The 19,444-nt window shown below is 41.2% G+C and overlaps 1 protein-coding gene across 16 annotated transcripts in view; it reads right to left on the bottom strand.

Annotated features, from left to right (window-relative positions):
• DTNA (dystrobrevin alpha) overlaps positions 1-19,444 on the bottom strand; it is a 215,296-nt gene that overhangs the window by 48,313 nt on the left and 147,539 nt on the right. For all 16 annotated transcript variants that reach the window (XM_042870116.1, XM_042870115.1, XM_042870111.1 and 13 more), the window contains 6 exons: positions 18,820-19,033; positions 13,382-13,467; positions 11,675-11,829; positions 6,372-6,477; positions 3,662-3,828; positions 1,167-1,291 (listed from right to left, as the gene is read on the bottom strand). In XM_042870116.1, the coding sequence (XP_042726050.1) occupies positions 1,167-1,291; positions 3,662-3,828; positions 6,372-6,477; positions 11,675-11,829; positions 13,382-13,467; positions 18,820-19,033 (853 nt within the window). The remainder of the gene's footprint in view (positions 1-1,166; positions 1,292-3,661; positions 3,829-6,371; positions 6,478-11,674; positions 11,830-13,381; positions 13,468-18,819; positions 19,034-19,444) is intronic.

Genomic DNA, 19,444 nt, shown 5'->3' with positions numbered 1-19,444 from the left:
AAAAAGGATATGTTCTGTTGCCAGAATTCTTCCATTAAATGCACGTATAAAAACCTTTTTGCCTGGATTCTCGCCCAGAGCTGTTTCTCTCAACTTCCATTATGTTTAAAAATAAAAATCACATTGGCAAGAAGTTATTCTCAATGAGATACCATGGCATATTTCTCCCCTCAGTTAATTTATGTGAATTATGCTGTAGATCATGCTACCTCCACAACTTAGAGGTTTTTCATTCACATCCCATTATAGCCAATACAGCTATATTGCCTTCAATCTACAGATAAAGAGAAATTCTATCATAAAACAAAATAGATAGTGGCTCATTCTCACATCCAATCACTCTAAATTATGCCTATATAGCTAGGAAGAAGGGAAGGTGTTAATTTCGCAGCAAAGACTTGGAACAGACCCTAATCAATTACAGTACCTTCTTCTTCCCTTACCTAACTGCACTCAGCCTACTCACAGCAGTCCAGCTTTTACTTGCTGCCATCTTCCAACACGCCCTGAGGCCTCAGAGGCCCTCTGCCACCAGGGAATAGAGGCTTCTGTTTTGGTTCCATGCTTCCTGGCTTTCCAAATCTGCCTTGAGACATGAATGGCCCAATTCTGCCCTGTGACATTACCGCTGCCTCAGCCAGCACAGCCAGGCTTTCACACCAGGCAGGGCAGAGTGATAGTTCAGCAAATCCATCTCTGGCTGATGTGCTCCAAAGAGCACCTCCACGAGGAGCTGTGCAGGCAGTAGGTGACAGCTGAGCCTTACAGCAACTTGGCACTGCCTAGCTGCTGGAGCACCTTTAGTCTAAAGAACTTTTAGGCCTTGGAAGACTTCTAAAACCACATCATGCTCTGAGCATGAACACATCCCAAAGTGCTGAAACTGTACGAAATTGCATCTTCTCTACTTCTGAAGGGAACATGGACATATCACCACTGTGTCCCATACTTGATCATATGTACATATTTCACCAGCCTTCTAGTGAAGACACACCAGAAGCACATTTTTGTACTAATTATCTCTATCAGCAGATTTGCACTTGTGATGCATTGAACTTGGTAATGACACAGCTGCTTCCTGCTCTATTGAGAGCTATACCATCTAGACTAGGCGTAAGCAAGCCCCACAACAAAGCTTACTTTCTCTAGAGCACACAGATACTTACACAATATGAGCCAGGTTTAGAGGTTTTTCAGGCTGGTCAGGGAACATTGGGTGCAAAGGTTCACGGCTGGAAGCACAGCTTAAAGACTTGCTAAGTGCATTAGTTAGCTTCTTAGCAGGTGATTTCTGGGAGGAACAAGGAAGGTAGAGGTAATGTGGACAAGTAAGGTGCAAACTGTTTCTGCTGTAGGATGCACAAAACAACAGGAAGCTCTACTGCTTACATCAATATGACTGACATTCTCCCGTCTCCTCCCGCCCCACTCTGGTAAGCCAAAGACCGTTCAGATTGGAAAAAAGATTGCTCTTACCTTCAACTGCCTTCAGAGAAGGCTCTGGGGGGGTTTATCTATACAGACAGGTGCAACTGCCATTGGTCCCTGCAACGCTGTGCTCAGGAAAAACTGAAGGTAGAGCAGTACAAAGGGAGGTCTCTCAGGCTGGAGCTGGCTACACCTCACCAGCTGGCAATGTCAGCTGAACCCATCTGTTTGTGCCTGTCTGTATAGTACTGTACAAGACACCATCCACTTTCTAGCTGGGGGCCAGCTACAGAGTTGATACACTCTTTCTCCTTTTCATGAGTGTTTCCCTCCTCGGCTCAGCATCTTATTGCTATAAAGCTTATCTTCACCTCCCTGGTTACACAGGTGAATGAACCAGGACATGGGAAATTTCACACAAATCTGGCCAGAATCGTACCAACAGCATGTGAGAAGAAGCTGACATACTGTCATTGCCATCAAAAGACTGAAGGGCTCTGTGCAGAAAGCATGAGTTCCAGCCTCAAATCTCACTTGTCTTCAACAGTACTCATCTAAAAAATCAACACACTCTGCTTTAGTTTTGTTTGAGCACTCCTTGCAGTTGAACCCTTTCTTAAAAATGAGCTTGGAGACTGAGGATCCCTTTTAGGTTTTGTGTGAGATTTTTGGGGAATCCAGTTCACCTCTCTGTGACTCAGCTTCTCAGCCAGGTAAACCCGGGCTGATGATCCTTACAACCTTTCCTCCCCCACAAAAAAAAACAGCTCAGCTGGATGAAATTTAAAAGTGCTTTGAGAAGGTAGCAAGAGAGGTATATATATATGCACGTGTACATGTGTACATGCATGCCACATAAAGTTATTACTGTAATCAATGTAATAATGAAATATTTCTGTTACACAATTTCAACCTAAATATATAAAATTCAGGCTTTTTCTCTCATATTATAAATGAAATTTTACTCTGAATTCAGATCAGTTGATCTCCACCATATATATTAAAACCTTTAACCTGCATGTAGAGCTTGATATAGATTTATTATAGATAACACTAACCTGTTTTGAATGAATGCTAATGATCACTATAGAAAGGCTATTTCATACTTGCAGGAAAATGTTTGTTTCTGACTATGAGACATTTGAAATCATAAGGTATAGTCGTGCTTTCTCTTCTGTTGAGCAGAAATCTTACGTGTCAAAATGATTTCTTGCCTATAACTACAGTTCTCCTGCTACAGCCAAAAATGGTTTTATAGCACAGATTGCTGTAAGTGGAGCCAGAGCTAGGTAGCTGGCATTCCCTTATTCAGAGACCAAGCTCGAGTCATTGTGTCTATGCAAAAAGCAGCAATTAAGACCCACAAAAACATTCACAGACCCAGATCTACTCTGAGGCAGTGCAGGGCCATGTGACTGGCATGCAGAGCAAATCACATCAGATTTAACCCTTGCTGGCTCCATCAACAGTAAGACTGCTGCTTTATAGATGTGAATTTCAGAGCTTTGTTAAGAAGCATACAAAAAGCACTGTTTGCGTGTAAGTTGCTGCCTCACTTATCATTTTCTTTTATAACGATTACGCTTTTGTTGTATTAGAGATCAGCCAGGATTTGTCTGCTGGTCTCTGGCTGAGCACCCTGAAGGATAGGGAGGCTCAGGGACCAAGGGTTGTCTCCAACCCCGGGACAGTACAGCCACCACACCTGATGCCCTGAAAAGGGGAAGATAGCTGTCAGTGCTTCTATGCCAGCTTAGAAAAAGTATTTAATGATAAAAAGGCCGAAGTCTGCTTTTCTCCACAATAAACACTGCCATGGATGGATTTAAGCCTGCAACCACGCTCAAATCTACCATGCCAGGACTACCCCAAAATCTACGTATATGCTGCAGCCACTTGGCTTAAAATACTGATGAGCCAGCATTAAGCCACTCCACCCACAGAGAGCCAGCAGTGCCCAACAGAGACAGCTGGGGACAGTCCCATGGGAGCAGGAGGACTTACTGTGCAGCTGGCGCTCTGCTATGGGCCCCTGGCGCTGCAGGTCTGCAGCACGGCTGTCACACACCCACCCTGAATGCACACTCCAGAAAGTCTGCTCCTACCTCTGTGCTCTCCCACCAGCTCCCTGGGTGCAACTTCCCCGACAGGCTGCTGATCCCAACCGGCAGTCCCTGCCGGGAGCCCCCACCCAAGGCAAAGCGCCCGCGGCCAGGCACAAGCCTCCCCTTACCCATGACGTGTACTCTTTCATTTGGTGCTGGTTGCTGTGGGAACCGCTGGCATGGCCTCTCCAGAAGCAGTCCTGACAGAGCTGGTAATTGTGGCATTGCTGGCAGCGGTAGCGGAACCCCATCATGCTCTCGCTGTGGCAGTAGGAACACTCAACGGGATGGAAGACTGTGGGAGAGAGATGCCAAGCTTTAACCCCAAGCAGAGGAACCCAAGAAAAAGCAGATGCGAAAAATCTCTGAATGGAAGAGTGAATCTTTTTTTTTTCCCTAGGAATCTGTGACATCAGGTGCTGTCTGTGCTCTGACCCATTGAGCTCTATGTACAAAAATTCATGCACCCTTCCATGAATCTGGCCTGAGCCGTGAGCCCTAAGCCTCTGACTTTTGCTGGACAGGTACCTGTGTCTCTGCTTGCATCAGCAAGAAATACGTTCAAACTGTATCTAAGAGAATATAGAGGAAATACACAAGTGAGATAATCCCCTGCAGCCTTCGGCTACACTGCTGGGGGAAGCTGAATGTTTTGCTGTGCCATCAGGAGGTACAGCAATGTGTCCCAGAGAATATGTCAGGCTCCCTGCCCAGTTACACAGCAGTGTCCTCAGTCATAAAGTTGCCCCTTATTACCTCTGTCTCATCTGTACAGCTGATGTCACTTAGGCATACAGAATTGGCTTTGGATGTCTTATTTTGGAAATGTGGCCATTAAAGGGACCAGCTTGGTCCTGCTCTCTGCTCCCCTCAAAAGCAGGCAGAAATGAGGATTCAAGCACTGAGTACACTAAGGCACCAGTCAGGACATTCTGAACCCTTCTCCTGGCACTTCTGCTATGTGTGTTCTCTCCTCACTGCACCATGTGTCATACTTACCATAAGACACTGTACTTCTCTTTCTAACCAAACACCTGCTCTTCCCTCCTGAGGTTCAGTCTGGGAGGATTTAGACCAGTCTAAGTATGTCAGCGTTTCATTTCCTTGCCAGAATTTCGCAGCAGGAAGGGTTTGTGCTCAAGGCTGGGAAACGGTGCAAAGCCAATAAGGGACAGGGATGGATGAGGAGAGCAGGAGGAAGCTGAGGGATGACAAAAACTGGAGGAAGGTGGGGTTGTCTGCTGGCTCTGTAGCCAAGGAGGACTTAAGACTGTCACCTCATCCACCTTCATGCCTTTAAGTGGAAAGGGGAATTAGTACAAGAAGATGTACAAAGTCCTCTGTCTCTTGTTATCACCAAAATGGCTGGAGATCTCAACTTCCTCCAGGCTCATTTACTTGTGAGAAATACGTGACAAATACTTTTATTTCCCAACAGTGTGAGTATATATATGATTTGTTCTGCTTTCAGAGCCTTGCTTCTTCACCCCTGCACTGTCTCAAAGCTTTAGTTATGCTAGAGGCAAACCTTTTGAGAAGCAGGAACACAGGAATATTCAACAAGCCCCTTACATAGCAACCTCAGAGGCAAAACACTGGGCTGAAAAATTATTTACAAAAAAATCTATTTATAAAGCATAATTAGTATTTTAATGTGGATTTTGTTTTAGTATAAACTTCTTCCTCTACATTTCCCTTTTTCTAGGTTTAACAGTACTGGAATAATGCCTGTCAGCATTGATGCCAGTGAGCAAGAAATGCCCCTTTATTAAGAACAAGTACACCTAAACAAGACAGGCATTCCTTGTATTGTCTTTTTTTGGTCTATTTAATATTGGCAGTGTTGGTCATTCTGGACAGCAGCAGCATGTTGGCTTGGAGCTGAGAAACTCTTCCAGAAGCACATGAGGAACTGTACAGTTTGTGGGGTGCAATTTAGTGGCTGCTCGCTGAAATGAGAAGGCAGACTTTCCAGTTCTGCCCCTGCACTTTCAGCATGGCAGCACTGTCTGTGCCCTAGAGAAATCATATATGAAGGGTTCGGCTGGAGGACTCCTCATTTGTGAGCATGGACTATTGCCAAGGTGCTCAAGGAGTTTTAAGTCTGACAGATGTTTCTGTCCAGAGATAAGCAATGTGTTCAATGCAATAACCAAAGTAGCCAATCTTCACGACTCTTTCCTGTCTTAACGTCTGTCATCTACTCATTTTGGGGAAGGACAATCCTTTATGGAAAAAGCCATCTGACAGTTAATCCTCATCTTCCACGCAAAAAAAAAACCAAAACGTAAGGATGAATCTGCAACTTCCTTGCTCCTTTTCATAGTATATTGCCTGGCAGCATAGGCCTCTTGGTATTCTGCACTGCACTGCCCTTCTGTTGCCAAGAATATCACATGAACAGAAACTGCCAAGATGTTCCTCCACTACTGCCATATGTCACAGCTAATAAAAGCTGTGGCCTTGAAGTATGTGAATGGATCAAATCCTATTATCCTTTGCTTATCCAGAGCACAAGACGAGTGGACAAAATCAGGATAATTTCCGGAGCACAGCAAAATGTCTCCACAAAATCACAGGACTTTAGGGGTTGAAAGGAACCTCTGGAGATCAACTAGTCCAAGCCCCTTGCTAAAGCAAGTAGAGTAGCCTGTTTCTGGCTGAAGGACCAACAGGATTCTTCAAGTATTTTACCAGTAACTGTAAAAATAGCACATGGAATTAATGAACACAGTACAGTAGCTCCTATAAAATCAACCACAGAGTGAGAAAATCCTCCCACAGAAGCTTACTCTAGTAATGTGTTGTTTTTTTTTTTTGTCAACAGCTCTTACTTACCATTTTCCACATTTGCCAGCCGATGCAGAAGTGGTAACCACACCAGACACTGTGGCGGGGGATCAGACATAAGAGTATCCAAGAAAGTGTTTAACGTGACTTTTTTCTGCTCAAATAAGAAAACAAACATGCACAAAGAATCAGTAATCGATGTATCAACACGATTACATCGTGTTCTTAGAGAAACACTTGGGAACAAGCTTCAGACACTCTTGTAACCTTGGTCTACTGAAAAAAACAACTGACACTAGGAAACATGGATTATTTTTAGGAGTCAGAATTTGTATTACTAATGACTTTCATGAGGCTGGGTTGGAGATTCCTAGTTCCCACTTATTAGAAGAGTCTTCTAAAGTCATCCCCTGAAGATCCTTTGTGAATAAAATTCACAGTTACATTCTCACATGCTTTGAGTACCCTCTAAAAATACAAATGAATGTAGGGTATCGCTGTGCATAGCTTACAGTCAGCAAAGAATGGCTGATAGTCCAACAAAGAAAAAAAAATGACAAGGGAGTATAAGTTCAGAAAACAACGTAAGATATGGGCAGATCATCACAGCAGATTGTGTCATAGCCTTTGGGCCATGGTAAGTGGCTGTGGGAGAGCTCTGACCATGAAAACATTAACTCTCTATACCTATAAGCACTACAATACTCTATCTTTCAAAGAGATTTCAACTCCAAAATATCCTTGTTGATTTAACAATCCAATATCAGGCCTTAAGTTTCTCAGATGTCTGGAGTCACACAAACCTTAGTTCAGTAGTTTTTTCAGACCTACAGGTGATATTTCAGCTTCAGGTATCTCTTCCATAAGTCCTTTCACTTTCCTATGTAGTACATTAGCTATAGAAAGAGTACTAAAGTACACAGTTACTGGTTGGTCCAAGAGAGAGAGTCCTTAAGAAATCAGAAACTGAGCCTTCCTTTAAAATAAGGTTAAGATAAAAAATATTGAGTCCTCTTGAGAATATGTGCAGGTGTAATTTATAAACCTACGTATTTAAGTGGCATCCCAAATCCAAAACGATTGCTAAGTTTTCATATTTGATTGAGTAAGCACAGCCTTAACTTGCTGGAGAAGGGTGGTAATCCTCATCAGAAAGGACAACAGCAGCTATGCAATGACCTATATTACCTTCATGCGTAGTGGAGTGCTTTTAGGAGTTGAAATTTTCAGACGGAGTGCCTCAGCTGCACTTAGATACAATTGTTGTGAGATGTAAAGAAAATCAGTATTTGTCTTATACTGAGTGATCAGTGGAAAACTGCACTCTGGAGCAATCTCGAGGTTGAAATATTGCAAGATATTGGGAAATATATAAGGGCTTCTATCCCTAAGACAAGAGAAAATACCTTAGGCTATTTGTGAAAACAGTCTTGATTCTTTAAAGAACACAAGTAGCTGGAATATGAGATTTAACTCTTAATGAAATACAGCCTTTTCCCTGCCATGCTTGCAGTATGGAAGTCCAAACATACAGTCTAGTAAGGGTAATTAAAGCTCTGCCAGTCCCCCAAGCCAGCTTATGTCAATGCGCTATCACCTTAGGTACCACCTGCTTGTTGTATGGATGACCTCCCCAAAGTGGATGAACAAATCAGGGAATAACGGGGTCCTCCAATGCCTCAGCTGCAGGGCCAAGCAGAACCTGTCTGCTCTCTGCTCTTGCTGGGAGGTAAGTTGACATTGCATCCACAAGTGTTCTAAGCAAGCAAATAGATGGGGAGACAAGAACAGCTCTTCCACAACAGATACAGCTTTTGCATGCAACTATAATTTCAAACAGTGGCAACTAAAACAAGTTAGCTTCACCGACAGCTTTACGGCCTGGAGGAGCCGTATGGAGATCATCATTCCTCTGATGATCACTGGTTTTATGGATTAGAGAGAGCAGTGGCCCTTGAAAGGGCACCGGCAGAACAATTTCCATACATTTTAAAAGACATGCTTCCTTCTGCAGTTTTTATCAGCTGCTAGGAGAATAAAAAGAGAAAGCTGTTTTCTAAATATATATCACATGCAGATGGAGTCTGGATTTGTGGAATAACACTTAGCCAAGTGATAAGAAAATGAAGTTAGTGCCTATTTTTTTTTTAGTTTGGGATAAAAAGAGAAATTAAAAAATATGCCTTTAGCATCATAGCACTTTTTAATATGAACACAATGTAATATCACATTAATCCTACCCATGGGGGAAAGTGGTAAAATACAAAAAAAAAAACAAACTCCTTTTTGAGCCACAGATCCACATTCTGAAACACTAAATCATTTCCTCTGCCTGGCATTTCCATAAATTCCATAAATTTGCTGATGAGGAAATGCTGTTTCTATTTTGATCAGTCATTCCCTCTAGCAGTGGTTCAAAGACAGAGGAATGCACATGGTTTAATCAAATGAATGAGTACAATGGAGAAGAAATAAACATTTCTGCAATAGGTAAATTCCTTTCAGAGGCAAAATGAAATGGATTTGGCATCACAAGCAGAAGATTATTCCCAGAATTTTTTTATTCCCACGACATGTAGGAATCTGCTTATTATGGGGTTGAGCTGCTTCTGGTAGATCAAGATGAGAACAAATGGAAGTGGCTAACTGAGCACCCCAGTCCCCTGCATTATCACTCTGGGGGTGTGGGGAGAATGGCTAGAAGTAAACAGGCACAAAATGCATTGAAGTACTATGGAAAAGAAAAGGTGACTCATGTAAATGTGTGCGAGGTCTCTCTTCTACAGCAGAATAGGTGTACTGAGTCAATAATACACCTGAATGCTCTGACCTAGGGAAGGCAAGGTCTACGCTAAGAATTAGATGTGTGTTTCTACGAATAAACAAAATACCAATTATTTTTTACACAAAAATGTTCAGAGACAGCCATCATACCATCAACGTAACTTCCTAGCTGTGGATAAAAAGAAAACATTCATATTGTTTGGAATCTGCCATCTCAATTTTTTTAGACAAGAAGGAGATGATCGAGGACTGTATTTTTTTGCAGTGTTGTATGTACTGCAACGAAAAACATCAAACTGTTTGGAAGGCACTTAAAAACTGTTTTCGAAGATGAGTCTGATTTATTATTATAACTTTAACCAGAAGCAGTAATCTTGAAGCTGGTCTCTGCTGAATGCTAAGCCTGAATTTCTTAACTACCACATGATATTCCAGTAGCTGAAACTTAATGTTCCCATTGGTTGCTGAACTGGTTGGCTCATGAAAAAAAATATAGAATAGGAGGGTCATTTCTGCAATAACATTCTAAGAATTTTTTTTCAAATTAATAGTTCAACCTAATCATGTTCTTAGTGAAATGATCAGGTTTGCTCAGGAAAGTGGTATTTTGAAACACACAACTATATAACAAAAAAAAAAAAAAGGAAAAAAAACAAATACAGCAAAAATGTATTGGAATATCAGGGTGAACATGTTAATACATCGATCTCCTTGGATATACAACCTAGTGGGCATAAAATCAAACTCCCTCACTTGAAACTTTAAAAACAATACTGAATATAACATATGGTACTAATACATGCAAACAGCCATTGCTTAAAAATAAATGGTAATTGTTTCTACTTATATAGCTTATTAACTACAGTAGAAAAAATATCTGAAGTTCAGGAATGCTTAAAACAACAGAAAGAACGTTGAACTTATCCCCAGGTACACTAAGTGTAATATGAGATGGTGAAAGAATGACCTTTGGTGTGACAAAGACTGCGGCTACCATTTATCACAGTGTCACAGGGATACATTGCTCAGACTCACATTTCAAAACTCCTGTTCATTCTTAGTGATGACTGAATGAGAACTGCATAAAGTGAACATAAGTGAATTACTGGACTAGATTTACAAGAACACTTGGCTGTTTAGAGATGCAGACTTTGTAAATCTACTTCGTACTGACATTACTCAGAGACCTAACTCTTGATGGCTTTAAATGGAGTCTGTTTAGTCTGGAACTAAACCTTCTAATGACTGTTTGGAGGATCTATCTTTCTCAGGGTAGCTTAATATGCCTGGTCCACTCTTATTTGGATGCAGTGTCAATGAAAGCCCCATTGCCCTCATGGCTGCTTGAATAGAAAATGAGGCCTAAATTACAATATAAGGAAAAAGAAGAAACTAATTTTTGATCTTCATAGTATCATGTTCAATGTTCAAAGCTTGAATGCTCTGTTGCCATGCAAGAGCACTTTTTTATTATTTTAAATCAAAACTACCAAAAGTCACTTTCCTATTCTTCAAGACAATATGAAGTGCTGTTCTAAATCTCCCACTGTGAAACAAGACTATTTTCACATATGCAAGCATTATCATTTAAAATCATTTGGGAGATGATTCAATAAACGAATTTCAACAATGTCTTTCAGTTTATTGGAGAGCCTACTGATTAGTGATGAAACTGAAGGAAAATAAAAAATGAGACTGTTTTGCATGGAAATGACACTATTCCTGCTCCATTTGTTCAACAGCATTCAGTTACACTTTAGTAATGAATGTAACGAAAGAAAATAACATTTTATTTCTAACATTTTCCTAGTTTCAGCATCTTGCCTTATGCTAGATTTATGGCATTACTCAGTGTGCTGCATAACAAGTGCCAGAGGATCTCTCTCCTTCCACTCTATTGGAGAAGTGGATACCCAGCCCTGATTACGGGAAATAAGAGTTTGATTTTAGCTGCTGCCAAAGTGGTGTATTCAGTGTGCCTACACAACCTGGTGAAGTGTGGCAAATCTTGTGCTCTCTTCAGGATAACCTCACTGTTTTCCTGATGGTATCTGTATGGGACTAGGGATTTTCTAGAACCTACAGAATTCCATTTTCAATACATGCTGAAGGCAAATATTTCTTCTACTCCCTTGTAAACTTTTTGTGTGCACACCATCACTTGGAAAGCATATAGTTTGATTTTCTGATGAGAGTTGTATGGTGAAGTTAAAGTTTCACATATGTTGCAGCAACAACAACTAACTGCAGTGGGAGACAGCATGTCTTGGGGTATTCACATTACGTAGGACTTCGCATTTAACTTCAGTGATTAGATTAGGAATTTAGTCTCTACAGGGTCTCCTGCTCTGAATTACTTTTTGGCAAAGCTGCTCCCTCCTTGGTGACTATGTAGGGAACCTATAGAGACTAGATTCCCACTATGTGTAGCTAACCTGCATGCCAGCAATAAGTAAACTGAATCTCCATCCAGCCATGTGCTCCTCTACGTAAGAAAGGAGGAAAGCCTCAGCCTGCTCTGAGGTGTGACTGAAAGCCTGTGTTGAGGACACTCGTTCTTCATTTACCTGTTGTGAGAAACAAGATTTTGCTGATTGCTCAGTATAACCAAATGAAGGCCCTTCGAAAACAGCTGTGGGCAGCTTGAGAACTTCCCGCAGAAACAAGTCGTATTTGCCATAAACCATCACTCCACTGGAGTCTGAAATCATTGAGAATATATCTGAGGAGAAAAAAAGACAAGAAAAAGACACAGCAATTTCAGTTTGAGCTTCAAATTTGCTCCTAATTCAGTATTATCTGATCTGAAAAAGAAGTGCTAAACAACATGTTCTGCTTATGGAAACAGTCACTATTACCGCATTTTTAATTATAATCCTACTCAGTAGAATACAAAGAGAATGATTTACATATAAAAAAAGAAGCTGATATTGATATGAAAATATTCCTGCTTTTTTTTCATTGTGTGTGGTCATCTTCTAAGTGGAATCTGATGCATGACATGAGGCAGCAATTTAATCAGATAAGAAGGATCTAATTTGACAAGATACGCAACATCAGCTTTTTTCCTACTGCCAGCTTACCCTGTCAAATTTAAATCTTCACAACAAGCTCATTAAGTTAATTAACATTGTTTTGGACACACAAAACAGTGAAGCTCTTTCAAATACATTCCTTTCTATTCTTTTTTCTGCTTAACTTTTTTGTTCTTGTAGAAAAATATTACATCGTTTTATTGCTCCAGAGATGCAGGTTTCCGTTTTCTCAGCCACCACTTTCCGTCTGGCTTCAAAGGATCCTAAGCCAATCATGGGATCATTGACTAAGCAATATCTATCATTTTCCAGGCTGTGATGTCAGCTGCTTCATTTCTAGGAAGCTGGAATGAAGATCCCGGTGACAGAATCTTGAGACTGCTACTGGAAAAATTAACATCATTCCCCAATCTTCCACTGGATGCACTCTGCTCCTTATCCTTAAAACAGCCTAGAGAATACTGCTGAATTTACAGTGGCTCTGTATTTGAATCTCTACATAGAAACTGTATACTAAAAAAATGGCACCAAATCTGGCAGACTAAATTTGCATCTGGAATTTCTACTGTCCTACTCTAACCAACAGCAATTTGTAAATTCAGTTTTCTTTGGCTGTGGTAGAAGGCTCAGAGGAAACTGGAGGTTAATCTTAACCCCCTGGTAAAAATGTTTGGAAAATGTTGTTCTGGATCTGAATTACAGACATCACATCACTGAACATGAAGTTTTTCCTTGCTGCTGCATGTAAAATGTATCTTAGCTGATTGGAAACTGAAATAAGTCCTGTGAAATGAGAATCCATTCTGCAGAATAGATGGAATTAATATGTGCCCTATGGGAAGAAATATAGTGAGTAAATATATTGTACTTCTAAGTGTGAAATGAGATGTTCTTTTTTTTTAAAAAAAAAAAGCCTAAGAAATTGCTAAATGATGCTTCATGATGAACATTCATTTGAGGCACTTGACTATACTCTGCATTTAATCATCCCAAAGAAAAAAAATCAAATGTTCACTGATCAGAGCCTGAATATATGCAATGTGGTCTCAAAAACATGAAATGTTCTGTGACATTCAGCCAAACTTTTAGCGGGATTTTCATGCAGGTGCATACAGTGCAAATCCCAAACCCAGCAATGAAACTATTACCTACCCTAATTCTCCTTCTCCCTGCCTGTACTATTGTATCTCTAAGTAAAACAATGATTAATGGGTAAAAAATAAGACTCAAAAGACTTACATCTTAATTTGTCCATTATCTTTCCTCCACAAAGAGTTGCCAAGGCCATTTTGACTGCAAAAACGGAAATTTTACCATGTCCTTCCCTGTTCAAAGATAGAAAGTAGACATATTTTGTAATATGTTATCATTCACACAACATATTGTAATACACACTATAAGGAAATTCACACACAAAGACTTTTGAAGTTTTGCAGGAGCAAACATCAGTACGTTGCTCTGTAAAGACCTCAGAAGTGATGTACAGAGTATGTGACTCTCAGTATTAAACTATTTATCTCATTATGCATTAAGGAGATCATCATTACCGCTGTTTACGTAACAGCAGTACTGAAGGACAAATTCATGGCTTCCCTCTTCTTGTTATGTGCTTGATTTAGCACATTAAATGTTATTACATGCTTTACAGCTATGTTCATTTTTTAAAATTGTGCTTTTTGTCAGAAAATCAACAAGAAATGCAGACAAAAAGAAATAAATTGACTACTTCAGTATTTAAGAAGTAAATCTTTAATATGTTCTTTAGTGCTGGCTTTGGTGCACATCTCCTTTTTCATCACATTGTGTTCATCACATTGTGCACATTGTGCCTGGCTTCCTGAGATTAAATCCCAGTACATGACATTCAGAATCTATTCCAGTTTTTTGCATTTCCACTCTTCATTGGTTAGACTCTAATTTGTGCTAACAAATTGTGGCTACAGCTGCAAATTTGATCGTTTTGCATTCCACTCCTTTTTTGCATTACACCTTTCAGACTTCTGGGATATTTTTTCTGCAGTTTTTTATATGAGGTTTTTACCTGCCTTGGAAAGAGTTGTTATGCTAAAGAAAAATAAATGCTAAGTGAAAGCAATAGCGTTATTAAGAAGCTACGGAAAAATCTGAACAAAAAATGAAGCCCATGCGGAACTGCTTCAGGTTTAGATATTTTTCCCAGTAAATTTAGTTATGTTTACTAACACGATTATACTCTTGAGTGGCAGACACATCAATTCACCATCAGCTCTCCATCCCAGAGCCACTGGCGTTTCCCACACTCAAATGGTACAGAACACAGGAACAGAAAGAATAAGATTTCATTTATCTCTTCAATCTCTCAGTTAGAGTTGATAACTTCTGACACCGTGTTTTGTATCGGTCATTTGTATTCATAAAAGCATCACTAGACCCAGTATAAATTCAATTAGCCCTCCAAATATATACGTGCATGTGCGTGCATACATATACACACACACATGCATAAATAAATATGACTGATGAACAAAGAGGATAATGGAGCCTAAGACTTGCCAGTATCAGTCAGATGCAGAAGTGCCCTAAGCTATTGCTAAGCACTGCAGATGCCCTTGACTGGCAGCAGCAGGGACTTGCATGTTTGTGGCATAAAAGCCAATGCTGGAGCAGCGGCTCACAGCAGCATGAAGCCCTCCACTGAACGAAGCTTTAAGCTGGATAGAATCATAGAATTGCCCAGGTTGGAAAAGACCTTAAAGATCTTCAAGTCCAACTGCAACCTAACCGTACTACCCTAACTCTAACAAATAATGCAGGAAGATATAAATTTCACTAGTGGAAACAGGACAGGGCAGAAAATGTTGTGGCTTTATAAAGCACCCTTCTTCCAGAAGTTCCTCTTCAGTTCCCCGCAGAAAAGTGCTGGGAGCATTAATGATGGCCAAGGCAACCCCTGAAGCTGACATGCACTTAGCACCAGCATGGGAGAGTACTTAGAGAAAGCAATGGTGGTCAGGTAAGGTTATCTCCTGCAGCTGGGAGGAAAAGGGCAAAAAGTAATACATGCTTTTAGACACAGAACAGAGCAGAAGGTTTCTTCATTCACTGCGTGGCTGGAGGAAAAGACGGCCTCTCTCCATAGCAGGGAAGTCCCCCACACTGCCTGATCAACTTTTCATCAACTCCTAGTAGCAAAACTTCTGTACTTGTGGACTCCCTATCATCCACCTAAATTAGGGCAACAGAAGCAGTATTGTTAGAGGCTGTAATTACAACCTCCGAGGGCTTTTCCAACCTCGGTGATTCTGTGATTTTCACAAATGGTTTTCAAGGACGAAATTATTGGAACCAAGCAACATTCTTTCATTTAGGAAAGAAAAATTCGTAACAGCCAATTCTCTGTCACGCTTCTTTTTGCAGGACTTGCTCCATGAAATCCAGTCTGACTGCATCACTTTCAGTGATTAGCAAAGATGGACAAGAGGGCAGTTTTACACTTCATAGCTCCAAGTGGATGATCAAGCAAGAATTTATATATCCAAACAGGCACTGAACATTTCTACATGTTGAACTCAATAAGGCTCTAATATACGTCTGATTAAAACCAAGCATGACTATTTCTTCTTTATTCTGCAGAAGTCTAACCCCTGCAATTAGATTTAGTTTGTTCATTGCTCAGAGCTCTCAGATCTATTCATGAGACAAACATGTCAAGGGACAGAAATATCTGTGATGTTCCTGTCACTTAAACTTTGCAGGGAGAACAGCTGTACTGCAATACTGAGCAGATGCTGAAGATGACCTAGAACAGATTATCTTACAGTCTGCTTAATACGAGTCTTTTTAGGAGCTGCTTTATTGAATGAGGCTGACATTCCACCTAGTTGGCTGTCTGGGCTTTGACATGTCTTGGGATGAATTTTTCAGAGAGGTTTGAACTTGTCATGTTGTATAGTATCTGTGTGCCAGTGAATGAGGTATGCTATTATTTCATAAAGTCAGCTAATCACCTGAGCCCTTGAAGCAAAACTATAGCCTGGTTTCCATTTGACATTAAATAGCAAACCAGGAACAAGCAACTTTCATATGCTAGGGGCAAATTAAGTGGAATGCTCCTTGCACAAGAGCAGAGAATCCTGCCAGATTTTAAGTGGGCTATAATTAAAAGGAGCAATGTATAATGCTTGGATGATCTTCAACTTGTTGCTAGCAGGCTGCCAGCATGGTCATGTGGGACAGTATATATTGACCAGAGTTGAATAAATTAGAGGTATATTGGATTTTAAATCACATATTGACTTGTCCCTTGTGGTCCTTTCTTATACACTAAGTGATGGACTCCACTACTCCACTCCTTTCCTTCGCATTTCAAATAGAACGTGAGCAACTGAGCAATCTCTTCTGAAACTACCCTTGGAACAGCAGGAGCAGCCTTTGTTCTGCATAGCCACAGACACCAAAACACTCTGTGATCACTTCTCATTTATACTGAAAGAGCTATGTTGTCTTAGCCTTAGAAAGCAGAGTGTTTTTTTTTATGGTTTGGGTTTGTTGTTGCTGCCTGTGTACATAGAATCAAATGTGATCTTATTCATTAATAAACACATCCCTCACAATTTGGATTTGGCATTTTGGAAAGGCCAGCCATTTCTTGAAAACATGGCTACAAAACAGGAGTGAACTCAGGTCAAAGACAACAGGACTATTTTAGGAGTGACTATTTTTTTTCCCATCAGACAAGACTCCAGGCAATTTAGTTTAACTGTCCAGTTTCTCCATAAGAGAGGAAGGAATTGGAGAAAAAGACTTCATCCAGAGCCTCACAGCTCCCTTTATGCAATGTATGAACACGTATCAGTGCAGTTAGGAACGCAGACAGCTCTACACCGCTCCTCTACTGAGCAGGAGCTACTCACATCAGAATCAGGGAAATCTGCACCGCAAGCGGTTGCTAAACAAACACTCAAAACAAAACATCAATCATCTGAGTCATGCTAAAGGATTTTGACACCAGTTTTGAGAATCAGACGTTTGACTTTCATGTCTATATTTGCAATAGGTGGGCAAACATCCATCATATTAAAGAGACATCTAGTTGACATAGATGTCTGTGAAGCCTGAACTTAGGTCTCACAGACTGTGCCTGAACCTTGTGATTAGATGAACCACACACACAATGCTTGGTGCATTCAGCACAGGGTTATGTGCAGCCAGTCCTCACCTCAGGTTCTAAGGCAAAGAGCATTTTCCTCAGGATGCTCTGTCTGTCTCTGCCATAGGAAATGCACCTTGTGTATCCTGCCTGAAGGCAGCAGCATGAGGACGATGAGATGCCTACAGCCTCCTCAGGTCCTCTGGGAGCCCAAACCAGGTCATCACACAGCATGTAGGAAGCTGTGCTCAGCGGAAGACAAACCCTGCTCTCACATTCTGTTTCTGTACAGAGGAGTTAAACCCTATCCTCCATTTTGCTATGACTGGCCTTGACATCCAGCTGACAACTCCACCCCCCACCATGGTGAGCTACAAAACAAGCACGTTATCACAGTTCCTGCTCTCATGGTCCTGGGGCTGCTGCTTGTCAGCTGGGGAGCAGTTTGCGTGCGGCGTGCACCGATGTGTGCATCCGGCCATTTTCCTTGTCCTTTTGTGCTCTTGTCACAGCCTCAATGGCATACATTAAAATGCTTGTTCCCTGCCTTACTGCTGTTGAGAAGGAAAAAATATTCCTGAAGGCTACAGTTCTACAACTGATTGACTTCTTGTTTTTCCCTCAGAGGGACCGGAGGGGAGGCTGGGTGCAGCCCTGTCATGTGGAACAAGTACTTTTTCTCCCCGTTGCCATGGTGACTGAGCCGCCTGGCTGGGCTGCCTCCAAAAGGTGCACAAAACCCAGCCCCGATACCCAGCACTGGGACCATGGAGGGAGAGGGTGGAAAGAGGGAGGGGAGAAGGGCAGCACGGCCAATGTTTGCAGCTGGTGAACTGCCATAAAGAGGCAATAGGCAATATGCAGACTTAACAGCTGTTCTCCAGTAACGTGGGGCTGAGGATTTTGAACACAGCAATGCAGGCTGATGTCTACTCATTCAGTAACTAATACGTAATAACTAATACGTACACAAGGTACACTTGCTACAGCAAGCAGCTCACTCTACCTTGAACCTGTCCTTTTTGCAGTATGGGTCCCATGCAGTAATAAACAACACGAATTTCAGTTTCACCTCCTGGTCATTATTCTATTTCTGTCATGGTCTCAAAATCATACTGCATTGGGAAGAGCCAGAAAAAAAAATGCTTACAGCTGCAAGAACTCGCAGTAAATTGAGCTCCTTCCAAATAATGAGCTATTAACCCCTGTCACTGCCGCACAGTCATTGCAGTGGTGTCAGAGACTGGTCGTCAATAAATAACAACATAAATTAGAAGTGAATGTGAATTTGTTTCTGTAGATAATTCCTCTTTGATATGAACAAATTGGAGAAACTGGATGGAAACACGCTTGTGCTGAATTTGGCTCCACAGAAAGGAGAGGCCCTTAATTTTAGGTTTTCTCCCTAGCGAGCACTATTCACATGCTCATTATTTGGGTCAGAATATAGCTTGTGGGATTGTTTTCCAGAGATATTTTCAGAGCAAGCGAAACCCTTTCACCAGTCAGGGAAGCAGGGAAGCCCGTGGGGGTATGAAAGCAGACTTACGGATCAAAGGCTGCCAGCAAGAAGTTGAGCAGTAAGCTGATGGACTGCTCCACATTGATCTGGTGGGTCGTCGGCATCCGTTTGTTGAGCTGGTAGAAAATAGTTGAAATCACAGCTTCCAGGCGAGCCACGTTCAGTTCGATGCTGGGATCCAGGTTGTTGAGGGCATTTTCCCGTAAGGCTTCTATCACATTCCAAATGTCCACCAGGTGCACTAGGGGACAACACACAAACAGTCAGGGGGACACGTTCCTGAACCATCACGCAGGAGGTGCTTCAGGAAACATTAAATGAATGTATGCATGTTCCATCTCCGAGAATTCAACTTAGTGGAGGGAAGAGCAAATAAAAATCAAATCCATTAATAAACAAACCATATACTGTTACCACTATCTGCAACGAGTACAACTTCAGCTCAGGAAATCACTCCTCGTTGTATGAAGTGTTCAAGCAAAAATTTGTATTTCACTGAAACCACTGGAAGGAAAACGCACGCTAATAGTTTTTCTAAACCGTGTCTCTATGGATACCCATTCAGAAATTACTCTTAGATATTAATTTGCATAGCATATGGGCTTTTCAGAAGAGCCTATGAATACTAAGTGCTTAACACACACTGACATTT

This window comes from Lagopus leucura, unplaced genomic scaffold (genome assembly GCF_019238085.1).
Source record: "Lagopus leucura isolate 7727_CA_CO unplaced genomic scaffold, USGS_WTPT01 Super-Scaffold_100002, whole genome shotgun sequence".
Taxonomy (NCBI): domain Eukaryota; kingdom Metazoa; phylum Chordata; class Aves; order Galliformes; family Phasianidae; genus Lagopus; species Lagopus leucura.
Note: the sequence above shows the minus strand (reverse complement) of the source record. Positions and strands in the feature narration are given on the sequence as shown.